Source organism: Pseudoliparis swirei, chromosome 4 (assembly GCF_029220125.1).
Source record: "Pseudoliparis swirei isolate HS2019 ecotype Mariana Trench chromosome 4, NWPU_hadal_v1, whole genome shotgun sequence".
NCBI lineage: Eukaryota > Metazoa > Chordata > Actinopteri > Perciformes > Liparidae > Pseudoliparis > Pseudoliparis swirei.
Window position 1 is genome coordinate 2,255,512 of NC_079391.1, and position 15,201 is coordinate 2,270,712.

General features: G+C 40.9%; 1 protein-coding gene across 1 annotated transcript in view; it reads right to left on the reverse strand.

The window, feature by feature from the left end:
• Positions 1-6,065, reverse strand: part of slc6a2 (solute carrier family 6 member 2) — a 36,045-nt gene extending 29,980 nt beyond the window's left edge. The window contains exons 1-3 of the mRNA XM_056413453.1: positions 5,983-6,065; positions 5,199-5,647; positions 3,657-3,788 (exon numbers count right to left, since the gene is read on the reverse strand). Of these exons, the coding sequence (XP_056269428.1) occupies positions 3,657-3,788; positions 5,199-5,493 (427 nt within the window). The 5' untranslated portion in view covers positions 5,494-5,647; positions 5,983-6,065. The remainder of the gene's footprint in view (positions 1-3,656; positions 3,789-5,198; positions 5,648-5,982) is intronic.
• Positions 6,066-15,201: the final 9,136 nt, after the last annotated feature.

Sequence of the window (15,201 nt, forward strand, 5' to 3'; positions counted from 1 at the left end):
TTGCCCAAAGGAAGCATGTATAAGGTAAATAAAATTGGTCCAAGCACAGAACCTTGTGGAACTCCGTGATTAACGTTGGTGGTTATCGGCGTCATCGTTTACAAATACAAACTGAGATCGATCTGATAAATAGGATTTAAACCAAATTAGTGCCGTGCCTGAAATGCCAATCGACTGCTCCAGTCTCTGTAACAGGATGTCATGGTCAATGGTGTCGAATGCAGCACTAAGGTCTAACAAGACCAGCACAGAGAGGAGTCCTTTATCTGCTGCCATTAAGAGGTCATTTGTAATTTTCACCAGTGCCGTCTCGGTGCTGTGGTGTTTTCTAAATCCTGATTGAAATTTCTCAAATAAACTATTATGATGTTGAAAGTCGCACAACTGATTTGCGACCACTTTCTCAAGGATCTTGGAGAGGAAGGGGAGGTTAGAGATCGGTCTGTAGTTAGCCAACACCTCTGGATCCAGAGTGGGCTTCTTCAGGAGAGGTTTAATAACAGCCACTTTGAAGGAGTGTGGTACGTGGCCTGTTAGCAGAGACACATTGATAATATCTAATAGAGAGCCGCCAATTAAAGGCAAAACGTCTTTCAGCAGCCTCGTCGGGATGGGGTCCAAGAGACAGGTAGACGTGTTCGAAGTAGAAACCATTGAAGATAATTGGTCACGGTTGATGGGAGAAAAGCCCTCCAAATATACACCAGGGCATACAGCGGTTTCCAAGGCCATTCCACTTGAGGACAGATTGGCACTGGTTATGGGCAAGAAAATATTAATCTTGTCCCTAATAGTTAAAATCTTTTCATTAAAGAAGTTCATAAAGTCATTACCACTGAGGTTTATAGGAATGCTCGGCTCCACAGAGCTGTGACTCTCTGTCAGCCTGGCTACAGTGCTGAAGAGAAACCTGGGGTTGTTTTATTTTTCTATTACTGATGAGTAATAGGCTGCTCTGGCATTACGGAGGGCCTTCTTATATGTTTTAAGACTATCTCGCCAAACTAAGCGGGATTCTTTCCGATTAGTTGAACGCCATATGCGTTCAAGCTTTCGTGACGTTTGCTTCAGTTTGCGGATCTGAGGGTTATACCAGGGAGCAAACCTCCTCTTCCTCACTGTCATATTCTTCAGAGGGCTATCGAGTCCAGTGTCATTCTCAGAGAGCCTGTGGCACTGTCAACAAGATGATCAATCTGGGACGGACTAAAGTTAGACCAGGAGTCCTCTGTTATATTGAGACGTGGTATCGAATCAAATACAGAAGGAATCGCTTCTTTAAATTTAGCTACAGCACTGTCAGTTAGACATCTGGTGTAGAAACTTTTGACTAACGGAGTACACTCCGGTAGTATAAATTCAAAAGTTATGAGGTTGTGGTCTGACAGAAGAGGATTCTGTGGGAAGACGTTCAAATGCTCAATGTCAACGCCATAAGTAAGAACAAGATCAAGCGTGTGGCCAAAGCTGTGAGTGGGTTTCTGTACTCTCTGACAGAAGCCAATCGAGTCCAACAAGGAGATGAATGCAGCACTAAGGCAATCATTATCAACATCCACATGGATATTAAAATCTCCAACAATAATAACTTTATCGGTTTTAAGAACCAAACTTGATATAAATTCTGAGAATTCAGATATAAACTCTGAATATGGACCTGGTGGCCGGTACAGAATCACAAATCGAATTGGCTGTAGTGTTTTCCAGGTTGGATGTGAAAGACTAAGAACAAGGCTTTCAAATGAGGTGTAGTGTAATTTAGGTTTAGGATTTATTAATAGGCTCGAGTCAAAGATGGCTGCTACTCCACCTCCTCGACCGGTGCCTCGAGGAATGTGAGTATTAATATGACTTGGAGGAGTCGATTCATTCAGGCAGACATATTCTTCATGGCTCAGCCAGGTTTCAGTTAGGCAACATAAATCAATGTGATTATCTGATATTAAATCATTTAGTAACACAGCTTTAGATGACAGAGATCGAATATTTAGGAGACCACATTTAATAGACCTGTTTTGTTGCACTGCTGAAATAATGGTGTTAACTTGTATAAGGTTATTGTGTACGACTCCTCTTCTGCTTACTTTTGATTTATTTAATTGAAGTGGCGGTGGGACAGACACAGTCTCTACTCTAGAGTCATGGGTGGGTAACTGCTCGAATGGAAGAGCAGAGAAGGGTGTTAAACTACAACTCTGCTCCCAGTTCCTGATCTGAACCCTGGGTTGTCATGGATTAAGTCCGGTGATCAACTTGGTCATATTTGCAGAAATGAGACGCGCTCCGTCCAACGTGGGATGAATGCTGTCTCTCCTCATCAGATCAGGCTTTCCCCTGAAAGTCGCCAGTTGTCTACGTAGCCCACATTATTCGCTGGGCACCTCGACAGCCAGCGGTTGAAAGATGACATTCGGCTATACAATTCGTCTGTCTGCAAATTTGGGAGAGGGCCAGAGAATATATATACACACACACGAGGCAGGGCAGGGTCTATATGTACAGTATATTTATGAGTTTTTTGGTCCACACTGGAATGTGAGATTCTTGTAAAACAGAGACTCCGTCCCCATGAATCCATCACCGGCTCGTTCTGGGCCTTGGAAAAAAGATAAAAAACGTTCTCAGCTCTGAAGTCCACAAAGGAAGAGACTGTTGCTGATTCAATTATGCAGAGCGGCGTTATCCATCTGACATCAGCTCAAACATGCTGCTTCAAATAATAAACATGTTGTTTAAAGACCACAAGAGGAGGTCAGCTCAGGCTCGAGGCCCTCAGGAGGGTAACAGCGTTGTGCAGGGTCGGCTTTATTGTTTATGCTTTAATTCAATATATATAAATATATATTTATATTTATATATGTATATATATAATATATATATGTATATATATTTATAAATATAATATATATAGAATATATATATATAGAATATATATTTATATGACATATATATATATTATATATATATACGCACGTTTCAGTTTAAAGTTCACACAAAGTAAATATTTAAATTTCATTTAGCTGAAAGGTTTTATCCAAAGCGACCTACAATCATGTGACATTCACACACCGTAGACACAGCTACAGGGAGCAGTTCAGGGTTTAGTGTCTTGCTCAAGGACACATCGACTTGGGGCAGGGGTTGAACCGCCAACCCCCCCGATTGAATGACGGTCCCGCTAACCACCGACCCACAGGACTAAAATGTCAGATGATCAAAACCGTCTCTGCAGCAACACGACGGATCTCTTCTGATTCAGGATGTTGTCGGTCGCGTCTCCGATTGAGTTTAATTGACTGACTTGTGATTGCATTGACCCCCCCCCCCCTGCAGGCCGAGGACGGTTCAACTCGTTTGAAATTGGCATTTGAAGAAAACCTAGACGAGGGGGGTATAAGGTTGGAAGCGTGAGCGGAGAGAGAGAAAAAATACAGAAAAGGTGAAACGGAGACGAGGCCGAGAGAGAAACCAGTTCCAACCGGTTGACACGCCCCCGTGAACCCCGGCGAGGGGTTAAAGGGCGAGGACCAAAGGGATGGAAATGAAAAGGGCAGCGAAGAGCCCCGAGAAGAGCTCGACCGAGCCCCGCTCGCTTCTGACGAGGAGGAGACGGAGACGAGCCGCGGCGTGTGCGTACCTGTCCACACGAAGCTCACCTTTGAAGATTGGGCAGATTTTCCAAATGGTGGCCGCTCCCTCCCGGTTGTACTGGCCCAGGGCGAGCTCCATGTAGAACAACGGCATCCCCGCGATGACGAGGAAAAGAATGTAGGGGATGAGGAAGGCACCTGGGGTGGAGGAGGAGGAGGAGGAGGAATAATTACCCACCGTTACATAACATTCCCTGCTAGCCGTGACTTGTGGTGTTTTTTTTGTTTTTGTTTTGTTGCTTATAGTGAGAACAGGTTGAGGATGCTCTATGTGGACGATGATGAGGAGGGGGGGGGGGTGTTGACGTGTTGACGTGGTTGGAAACTAAACAACACGCCATTAACATGCGAGCAGGAAGGATCACAGATATATATTTTTTCCTGTGGCAGCGAGGAAATGAGCTCCGCTAAGTGAATCGTTGTTGACGTCGCGTCCGTCACACGACGACATTCTGCCGGGGGGCCGAGGTGATCGACAGCCCCCTCCCCCCCGGGGCCCCGGGCGCCATGTGAGCGGACACACACACACACACACACACACACACGGGCGGTTACTCTTGTTAACCTGAACTCGGACGCCTGTTTTTTGGAAAGTTCAAACGAGATGAATCTCTTATTTTCATATCTTTGGGACTCCTTTGACCTCACAGGTGGATTTTTAAAGCTTTAGTCTGTTTCCACATCCCGACGTCACATTTTAAACCATTTTGTCCATTTTTGTTGTTGTTAAATGACGAGAGAGGTGGAGGGAGAGCATGCAACCTGAACCATGATGACATTGTTTAAATGATCCAATTTAAACAATGTCATGCAGTGTATTATGAACATTATATCAATATTACAAATTCAAAAATATTTTTATATCACGGGTATCATCAGCCTCAATGTGCACGTCTTTATAAAAGGGGACATCTTTAATATTTAATATATATGATAAAACCTTTTTCTCAGGATCAATTCATGGATAAAAAAAACTAAAAGTGTCATTAAAGCAATTCTAAAAATGCATGCATCTTTTATCTGTTAATTCTGTGTTAGTAGTTTATTAAGAAAGAGTTTGTACCTTTTAAATAATAAATAAAAAAACTAACATTGAAGATACAGATGTCACACAACACCTGTTGCATTCAGCTGACCGTCTCTCCCTCTACTCACACCTTCAGGGTTCTACTGATGTGGTTCTGCATCCAGAACCCGGACACAGAACCACAGAACCTTCATCCATGAGGTAATCTTCATCACGTAAATACAGTAACCCTTCTTCCCCGTTGATGCACATGCTGCCGTTACAAAGTGAATTAAAGGAGATTAAATAAACTTTTAGAACAATATAGCAACAATAACTAATCTAAACGTAACCTGGCTGTGGTATTTACTTTTTTAAAGACTTGAAAGTAGAAATAGAGACTCACAAGTGAAAGAAGACACTGAAGAACAAACTATGATGATGATGTTATTTATATTCTTGGTACTTTAGAACCCAACCCTCAGCAGTGTGTGACCTCTTCTACACGTTTGAAGCCTCTGTGAAAATCGAAGTGAACTCACCTCCTCCATTCTTGTAGCACAGGTACGGGAACCTCCACACGTTGGCCAGGTCCACCGCGAAGCCGATCACCGACAGGAGAAAGTCTATTTTCTTCCCCCACGTCTCTCGCTCTTCGTCGGTGCAGCCCGGAGGACCCGCGAGGTGGCCCGGGGAGGGGATGATGGAGGAGCTGGTGTACTGGACGCCATTCTGGTCCTTCACCAGTATCAGCTCCACCTCCCTCTTCGCCGCATTGCACTCGTTCAGCGGGGCCACCGACGAGAGCTTGTGTTCGGGCGCGACCTGGATATTCATCTTATTCTGCGGTGCGCGGGACCGCGGCGGGCGCGCTCACGGGCCCCTGCGGGTTCTGGCGGCGCTGTTGGGCCGAGTCGAGGAGGGGGACGGCAGTGGCAAGCGAGCGGCGTTCTCCGCCCAAACTGCAGCCGCTGCCTCCGCGCGCATGGAGCTGGAGAGGGAGGGAAGAGGAGTTTTGGAGAGGTTGCGTGTGCGTAAAGTTTCCGCACAGCGTGAACAACACAGAGTAGTGTAACCAAGGGGGTGAGACAGGTGAGATAACTCCTCCTATAATAGACCTAACAATGCATACCAACATTAAGATAACACATTGTTCTACAATAACAGGTGAAATACCCTAAAAAGAGAATTCCTCTCCACCTCGCGGCGCGCGCTTGATCGTAAAGTGCGCCAAAAAAGTCAAACACGACACCTAAAAACATGCAAAGTGAACAGAAACATGGTTCTTTGAACATGTCACAGTTACACTGAGTTGCCCCTCCGTACTTTGTGAAGCTAGGTCCACATCTCCAGGACCCGGTGCTGCTGCTGCCCAGACGCATCTGAGGGGAGGCTCCCCATCCTGAAGGAATAGAGACTCGCCTTCTCCAGGGGACCGGCTTTTAAATGCGCGCGCGCGCTCTCTCTCTCTCTCTCTCTCTCTCTCTCTCTCTCTCTCTCTCTCTCTCTCTCTCTCTCTCTCTCGCTCGCTCGCTCTCTCTTCCACCTGATATTGTATAATAATTGAGCACTTTCTCTCTAGAATTGGCATGATATATATATATATATATATATATATATATATTTATATGTGCATCTTCTTCTGACTTGTCGGTTCAGGGATGAGAACATAATAGTAAACAATAATGTTTATAAATCCTGGTTTGAACTTTATAGGTATATTATTGTCCTTTACATTTTATTTAGCACTTTGTTACCTCTATCTTTACATCAGTCCTTTTTATTTCACATGCACAAAAAGTTGTTTAAATGTTTTATTTTGCATTTTTTTAACCTCTATCTTGACATCAGTCTTTTTTTATTTCACATGCACAAAAAGTTGTTTAAATGTTTTAACCCTTGTGTTGCCTTAGGGTCATTTTGACCCGAATCAATATTACACCCTCCCCCCGCCTTAGGATTAATTTGACCCCATTCAATGTTTAATGTCGGTGTTCTTTCGGTAGTCAACAAACAAACATAAAGTGCCTCACACTTAAACTTGGAAAACAATATTAATTCTAATAATTTTCTGGAGGTTTTAATTGCTGGCGTCAAATTGAACCCAAAGGGTAAAATATGTTAGTAAATATAAAGGTAACAGGAGGGTGAAACATTGAATCGGGTCAAAATGACCCAAAGTCGGGGGTAGGGTGTAATATTGATTCGGGTCAAAATGACCCTAAGGCAACACAAGGGTTAATTATCTTTTTTTTTTTAGCTCTATCTTCACGTCAGTTCTTCACATTTCACATGCACAAAAACGTAAATATTTTAATTTGCTTTTTTTTCTCTCTATCTTCACATCAGTTCTTAAAAACCTTTTTTCAAATGTTTGAATTTGCAGTTTCTACCTCTATCTTCACATCACTTCTTAACATTTCACATGCAGAACAACTTGTTTAAATGTTTTAATTAGCTTTCTTTTTTACCTCTATCTTCACGTCACTTCTTAACATTTCACATGCAGAACAACCTGTTTAAATGTTTGATTTTGCATTTTTTTTACCTCTATATTTACGTCAATCCTTTTTATTTCACATGCACAAAAACTTGTTTAAATATTTAATTTGCTTTCTTTTACCTCTATCTTCACGCCAGTTCTTCACATTTCACATTGACAAAAAGTTTTTTTCTCAAATGTTTGAATTCGGACGTCTCAATCTGTTTTTTCTGTGCACTAAACAGATTGAATTACAGTTTTCTAAGAAGCCATGAAAGCTTTGTGGTCCACGCGTAATCCAATTCCGCGGCAGCTTTCGCCAGCGGCGGTGATTTTTATTAGATATGGTTGATCAGTTCATCCCATTAGAGTCAATGAATGTCCTCTTTGCTCCCCAGTGGCTGTTTTATGAAACCCTAATAGGGCTGCTTTTGGGCGTTTTTTGCTCGTGAAGATTGAATAACTGCGAGGACGGTCGAGAAAGAAGGGAGCCGGCGACCTGGGAGGACAACGTGTTATTACTGTTGTTCTCTCCTGGATTAGTTCTATTCTTTTGCACTTGTTTTTGTTTCGTCGGGTACCTCAAAGCGAAAGGCTTGCCGAGCGGTGTGTTTCTGGGCTTTTTTCAATGTCAACGTGAGGTCCAGAGCCCCGAGAGGAGCCCTGCAGACGTGCAGCAGGTGCATATCCAGCACAGACAATAAACCTCAGTGGACCTCAGGCTGCAGGGGGAGAGCATGTGACACGTGCCCTGGGGGTCACCCGGGTCACCCCGGGTTCCTCCTGGCTGTGTTCGACTCCGGAGACGTTGCTCCTGCTTGTTCTCGTGGTTCTCCTCCACGTTGACCTCGAGGACGAGAAGCTAATGAAACGAGACGCGGTACGACTGTCTGGATTTAACCATTAACCTGTCGGATCGCTGCTTCTCCTCTGGGTTCTCAACTTAATACATAAATGCTTAAATAAATGTATAAATAAATACAAGAAATAAATGAATTAATGCTTAAATAAATAAATACAAGAACAAATTAATTAATGCTTAAATAAATGTATAAATAAGTAAATAAATACAAGAATAAATAAATTAATGCTTAAAGAAATGTATAAATAAATAAATACAAGAATAAATAAATGTATTAATAGATATATACATTCAGGAATAAATAAATAAAAGCTTAAATAAATGTATAAATAAATACAAGAATAAATAAATGTTTAAATAAATATATAAATACAGGAATAAATGCTTAAATAAATATATAAATACAGGAATAAATAAATGCTTAAATCAATCAATAAATACAACAATAAATCAATAAATAAATGTAGGAATAAATATGTGTGTGTGTGTGTGTGTGTGTGGCCAATGGGCTAAAATCTTCTTCATTAAAAAAAAAACTTCTTTAGTTTTAGTTTAATTTTTATAGATGTATTAATTCATAGACTTAAAGTAGCAGGACATGATGTCAAGATATATATGATATATATATATCATATATATATGATGTCAGGTCGTGAGTCACGAGAGGAGTTTGTTTAGCTTTGCACCAACCTGGTTTACATGTAGTGTCATTAAGCTTCTCGCTCCCTCCCTCTCTCTCCCTTCCTCTCCCTCTCTCTCCCCCCCCCCCCCTCTCTCTCTTTCCCTCTCCTTCTCTCTCTCCCCCTCTCCCTTCCTCTCTCTCCATCTCTCCCTCTCTCTCTCTCTGTAAAACATGGAACCCTCTGCCATGTCTCCTTCCCTCCATGCGGTCTTCCTTCAGGTGGAGGAGTGACCGTGAATCAGATGTCTAGAGAGCGTCTCTCTCTCTCTCTCTCTCTCTCTCTCTCTCCCTCCCTCTACCTCTCTCTCTCTCTCTCTCTCCGGCCGGTGGAGGAACGGTTCCTCAGCTTCATCCGCCGACTCCTACCCGCCAAAATAAATCCATGACACCGTTTCCATGACAACGTGGGGCCGTTGTCCTCAGAAACACTTTAAGACAATCGTGTCTCCTTGTGCATTGTGTCAGGAGGATCTTCCACGAGGCTCCGCCCCTTCCGTCTTCAAGCAGCCGCTGAATGAAGGACTGGAAGAGGGGGAACCCGCAGTGAGAGGCCCCAGAAAGAGACGCTTGAGGACTGAGGGCGCTCCAAAAGATAAGGAAAGAAAGGTCGGCAAAAGATTTAGACTTTACTTACATCTCGCATGAAAGACGCTAAAGTTCTCTAAGGTTCTCTAAAGATCTCTAAAGTTCTCTAAGGTTCTCTAAAGATCTCTAAGGTTCTCTAAAGAGCTCCAGAAATCTCTAAGGTTCTCTAAAGATCTCTAAGGTTCTCTAAAGATCTCTAGAAATCTCTAAGGTTCTCTAAAGATCTCTAAGGTTCTCTTATCTAATGGCTGTGGAAGACATGTTGTTGTCAGAAACACTTTCTGAAATAAAAGGAGGAACATTGAGAGACGTTCAACCACCAGAGTACACACACACACACACACACACACACACACACACAAGTAATGGTTCTGAAATGGTTCTTAGAAAGGCTTTGTGGTTCTATGAAGAACCATCAACTACGGAAGAACCATTTTTTCATTTTAGGCACCATTATAGGTTCTTTGAAGAACTCTTTAAGGAAATGGTTCCTTAAAGAACCCTGGTTTGAAAGGTTCTTTGAGGAACCATAATTGGTGCCTTCTAGAACTATTTGGGAAGGTTCTATGAGACACCTTTATCGGTTCTTTAAAGAACCATTTAAGGAATGGTTTGTGTGTGTGTGTGGATATGTGTGTGTGTGTGTGGATATGTTTACTGTATGTGTGTATATGTGTACATGTAGATGTGTGTGTGTATGTGTACTGTATGTGTGTGTATGTGTGTGTATATGTGTACATGTAGATGTGTGTGTGTATGTGTACTGTATGTGTGTGTATGTGTACATGTAGATGTGTGTGTAGGGGTGTGTATCTGTATGTGTGTGTATGAATGTATGTGTGTGTGTGTATCTGTATGTTTATATATATATATATGTGTACGTGTATGTGTGTGTATGTGTTCGTGCGTGCGTTTGTGTGCGAGTGTGTGTATGTGCGTGTGTGAGTGTGCCCGTGCGTGTGTGTGTATGTGTATGCGTGTGTGTGTGTGTGTGTGTGTGTGTGTGTGCGTGCGGTGGGACCATCTTCACAAAGGCATTTCTCACGTTGCATTGTTCATATTCAGAGGAACCTCAATCCCTTGAAGTGCGTGATGTTTCCTCCCGATGGTTTTAAAGTGTGTTATTACCCATAAGCCCCCTCCTGATGACCCACTGTGCAAAGAAGGGGGGGGGGGGTCACTGTGGATACACGCCCGGCTCTCCTGTTGCTACACGCAGGAACAGACGTTACATAAGAGAACATCATGACTTCCCTTTTTTTGGAACGCTCCTCAAATCATCTCATCAAAATCACATTTTTTAATAAAAAGTCCTTAATTTCACTAAGTCACTAAAATACAAAATAAAAGTGTCACCAATTTTCAATTTTCTTTTTTTTTACTGAAGGTCCGTATTTGGGGACAGGTGTGACGTTTAAGACGGCAGGTTAAAACAATGAAGAATACAGGACTCAGAACTAGTTTAAACCATGTTAACAATGATAACTTTCACACACACACACAAACACACACACACACAAACACACACACACACAGTAAAACATGCTGCTGTAAAAAAAAGAAGTATTCGTTAAATCCAATTAAAAGTGACTAACCTTTTTTAATTGGTTTCTATTAAGACTAAAGAGTGAAATAAATAAATAAACGCATGAATAAATACAGAAATAAATAAATGCTTAAATAAATGTATGAATAAATAAATAAATGAATACAGGAATACATAAATAAATGCTTAAATAAATGTATGAATAAATACAGAAATAAATAAATTCTTAAATAAATACATGAATACATAAATGCTTAAATAAATACATGAATAAATAAATGAATAGATACATGCATGAATACATGAATAAATACAATAATAAATAAATAAATGCTTAAATTAAAAGTGACTAATCTTTTTTAATTGGTTTCTATTTCGACTAAAGAGTGTTTAAACATAGAGCTTCTTTACATGCTCTATTTACGCTGTGTGATATGGAGGACTTAAAATGTCTTAAGTATGAATAAATATATGCTTAAATAAATACAGGAATAAATAAATAAATACATTTATAAATAAATAAATACAATAATAAAGAAATAAATGCTTAAATAAATGTATAAATACAAGAATGAATAAATGCTTAGATAAATGTATACATAAATATATAAATACATGAATAAATACATAAATGCTTAAATTATGAATAAATAAATATATAAAGACAGGAATAAATAAATAAATGCTGACATAAATGTAGAAATAAATGAATAAATAAATACAAGAATAAATAGATGAATGCTTAAATAAATGTATAAATAAATACAAGAATAAATAAATCCATGCTTAAATAAATATATAAATACAGGAATAAATTAATAAATGCTTAAATAAATGTATAAGTAAATCAATAAATACAAGAATAAATCAATAATTGTATGCTTAAATAAATGTATAAATAAATATATAAATACAGGAATAAATAAATAAAAGCTTAAAAAATGTATTAATTAATTAATTAATACAAGAATAAATAGATAAATGCTTAAATACATGTATAAAGGATGGAATAGCTGAAAAAAGAAGATTTGAATTAAGTAGCTGACTTGGTCTCTCCCTCATTTGGCCTAAAGGAAGCCGGGGCGACCTGGGTCAATGTACTGTCACATCTGCTAGACTGCGAGGCCTGTCGGGTTCTGACCTTTCCCTTCCAGCCTGGACCAGTGAGCCCCCCCCCCCCCCCCCACCTACCTCCATATGAGGCCGGTGTCCAGCTTGTGGAAACGGAGGCTGCTCTCTCACACTGGTCCTGATGAGACTAAATCTCATTACAGACACACATCTCTCACAATCTACTGTGACAGGGGGGGGGGGGCTTAGGAGAGAGGAGCTGTGGGTCTAGGGAAGAAGGAGTGAGGCCACGATGTGTCACTTAATTGATTGCAGCGCCGTCTCATCCATCGTGCCTCAAATGAAATGAGCCTCTGTACGTTTGAAAAGGTTAAAACCAAATTTGTCGTCGGAAATCACGGCTGGTCATCACCGGGCGTCGACCGGCGGCTCGTAATGAAGCGGCCGCTCGCCATCATTCATTACAGTGTGTGTGTGTGTGTGTGTGTGTGTGTGTGGCCTCCTCACAGATGAACCGCTCCGTACATTTCCCAGACCGTTGGCATTCATCTGGAACAATATATACATTATATAATTATGACATTTATATTTGATTGACGTGTTGCGTGACTATAAGCCCACCAATGGGAGGAGACGTGTCACATGTCAAATTAGTCTAATGATCTCATGATATATATTTAAAGAACTCTCAGGGATGAAATGCTTTACATCGTTTATAAGAAGAAGAATTACTTTGGGAGAATATCAGGAAGATCAACATGTCACAACTGTGTGTAGGAGGTGTGTGCGTGTGTATGTGTGTATGTATGTGTCTGTGTGTGTGCATGTGTACATGTGTGTGCGTGAGCTTGCATACGCGTGTGCGTGCTCGTCCGTCTGTGTGTGCGCGTGTGTGTGAGTCTGTGTGTCTGTCTGTGCGTGCGTGCATGTCTGTCTGTGTGCACGTGTGTGTGCACGTGTGTGTGCACGTGTGCATGTGTGTGTCTGTGTGTGTGTCTGTGCATGTGTGTGTGTCTGTGTGTATCTGTGCATGTGTGTGTGTGTGTCTGTACATACGTGTGTGTGTCTGTGTCTGTGTGTATCTGTGCATGTGTGTGTGTGTGTGTCTGTACATACAGGACTGTCTCAGAAAATTAGAATATTGTGATGAAGTTCTTTATTTTCTGTAATGCAATTTAAAAAACAAAAATGTCATGCATTCTGGATTCATTACAAATCAACTGAAATATTGCAAGCCTTTTATTCTTTTAATATTGCTGATTATGGCTTACAGCTTAAGAAAACTCAAATATCCTATCTCTAAATATTAGAATATCATGAAAAAGTATACTAGTAGGGTATTAAACAAATCACTTGAATTGTCTAATTAACTCGAAACACCTGCAAGGGTTTCCTGAGCCTTGACAAACACTCAGCTGTTATAAATCTTTTTTTTAACTTGGTCTGAGGAAATATTACAATTTTATGAGATAGGATTTTAGAGTTTTCTTAAGCTGTAAACCATAATCAGCAATATAAAAAAAAATAAAAGGCTTGCAATATTTCAGTTGATTTGTAATGAATCCAGAATGCATGACATTTTTGTTTTTTTAATTGCATTACAGAAAATAAAGAACTTTATCACAATATTCTAATTTTCTGAGACAGTCCTGTACGTGTGTGTGTCTGTGCATGTGTGTGTGTGTGTGAGTCTGTGTGTCTGTCTGTGTGCACGTGTGTGTGTATTCATGTGTGCATGTGTGTGTGTGTCTGTGTGTGTGTGTGTCTGTACATATGTGTGTGTGTCCGTGCATATGTATGTGTGTGTGTGTGTCTGTGTGTATCTGTGCATGTGTGTGTCTGTACATACGTGTGTGTGTCCGTGCATATGTGTGTCTGTGTGTGTGTCTGTGCATGTGTGTGTGTGTGTGTCTGTACATACGTGTGTGTGTCCGTGCATATGTATGTGTGTGTGTGTGTCTGTGTGTATCTGTGCATGTGTGTGTCTGTACATACGTGTGTGTGTCCGTGCATATGTGTGTGTGTGTGTGTGTGTGTGCATGTCAACACTTTGACCAGAGAGCCTTTACAATATAAACATGTTCTTTGGTCTCCACCAGATAACAGAAGCTCGTGAAAACTCCTCAGACGGAGCGTCGGGTCCATGTGTGTGTGTGTGTGTGTGTGTGTGTGTGTGTGTGTGTGTGTGTGTCTCCATGGAGGAAGCACTCTGAGACAGATCCAGTAACAAAGCACCTGGATCAGAGGTGGATTTTTATTTTTACGAGCACTTCTGGATGCACGCCGCTCTTCATCAGGACCAGAACATGAAGAAAGACCAGCATGCACCGCGGGAACGAGGATCCTCCAGCCTGAGCTCAGCACTCATCGGGATTATGAAGACGCCACTCGGTACGAGATTAGATAAAGTCTCCCATATCTTCTTAATTCACCCGGATCAAACTCTTCAAATAATCCGCTCAGCCAATTTAAACTCGAAAACATACCGACAAATCAAAAAGAGCAACACGTGCAGCTCATCGTGAGAAGCAGACGTTATATATATATATTAGGGCTGTCAATCGATTAAAAAAAATTAACTAATTAATCGCACATTTTGAAATTGCGATTAATTAATCGCGATTAATCGCGATTAAAAGGTTTTTTTTCTTCGAAAGACTAAATCTTCTAAATGAACGAGTAATCCCTCCAGACGGCGTGTATTTTAGACACTTGTTTAATTGTATTCTTTTTTAAAGACAAAACTTCACACAGAGCTGTGTTTTCAAAGAGGCTCCTACCTATAAAGTGTCAGTGAGGTATTTAATATTGTGGATGATAAATTGTTTCTTCAGTGAAACATTCAGATTAGTAAGAAAAGGTGTATTAGAGACCCCATTGGTCCTGTCATCTTTAACATTGAACAGCAGCAGAACCAGTGGCCTTGGTAAACTGACAAATATGTAATGTTAACACTCTGGAGTCTGGGCTCATTTTCTCGATTTAACAAAAACATGTAAATTCACCTTTTAAAGGCTTTTGCATGTGACACATCCCAGTGTTTCCCCACCATTCTATCAGGGTGAGGCCCCACCCCCCTGTCATGTTCTCTATCACGCCAGATTACAGCAGAAGTAATGTACGGTTATTTTCTTAAAGACGTCTTTGTTCTTGTATTAAACTAAACGTCTGTTGTTGGTCGTCTCCAGCAGAAGTAATGTACGGTTCTTTCCTTAAAGAGGTCTTTGTTCTTTTATTAAACTAAACGTCTGTTGTTGGTCGTCTCTACAGCAGCATGTCATTCTGTCTCCACGTGTCGGTCACTCTTCTCTCTCCGT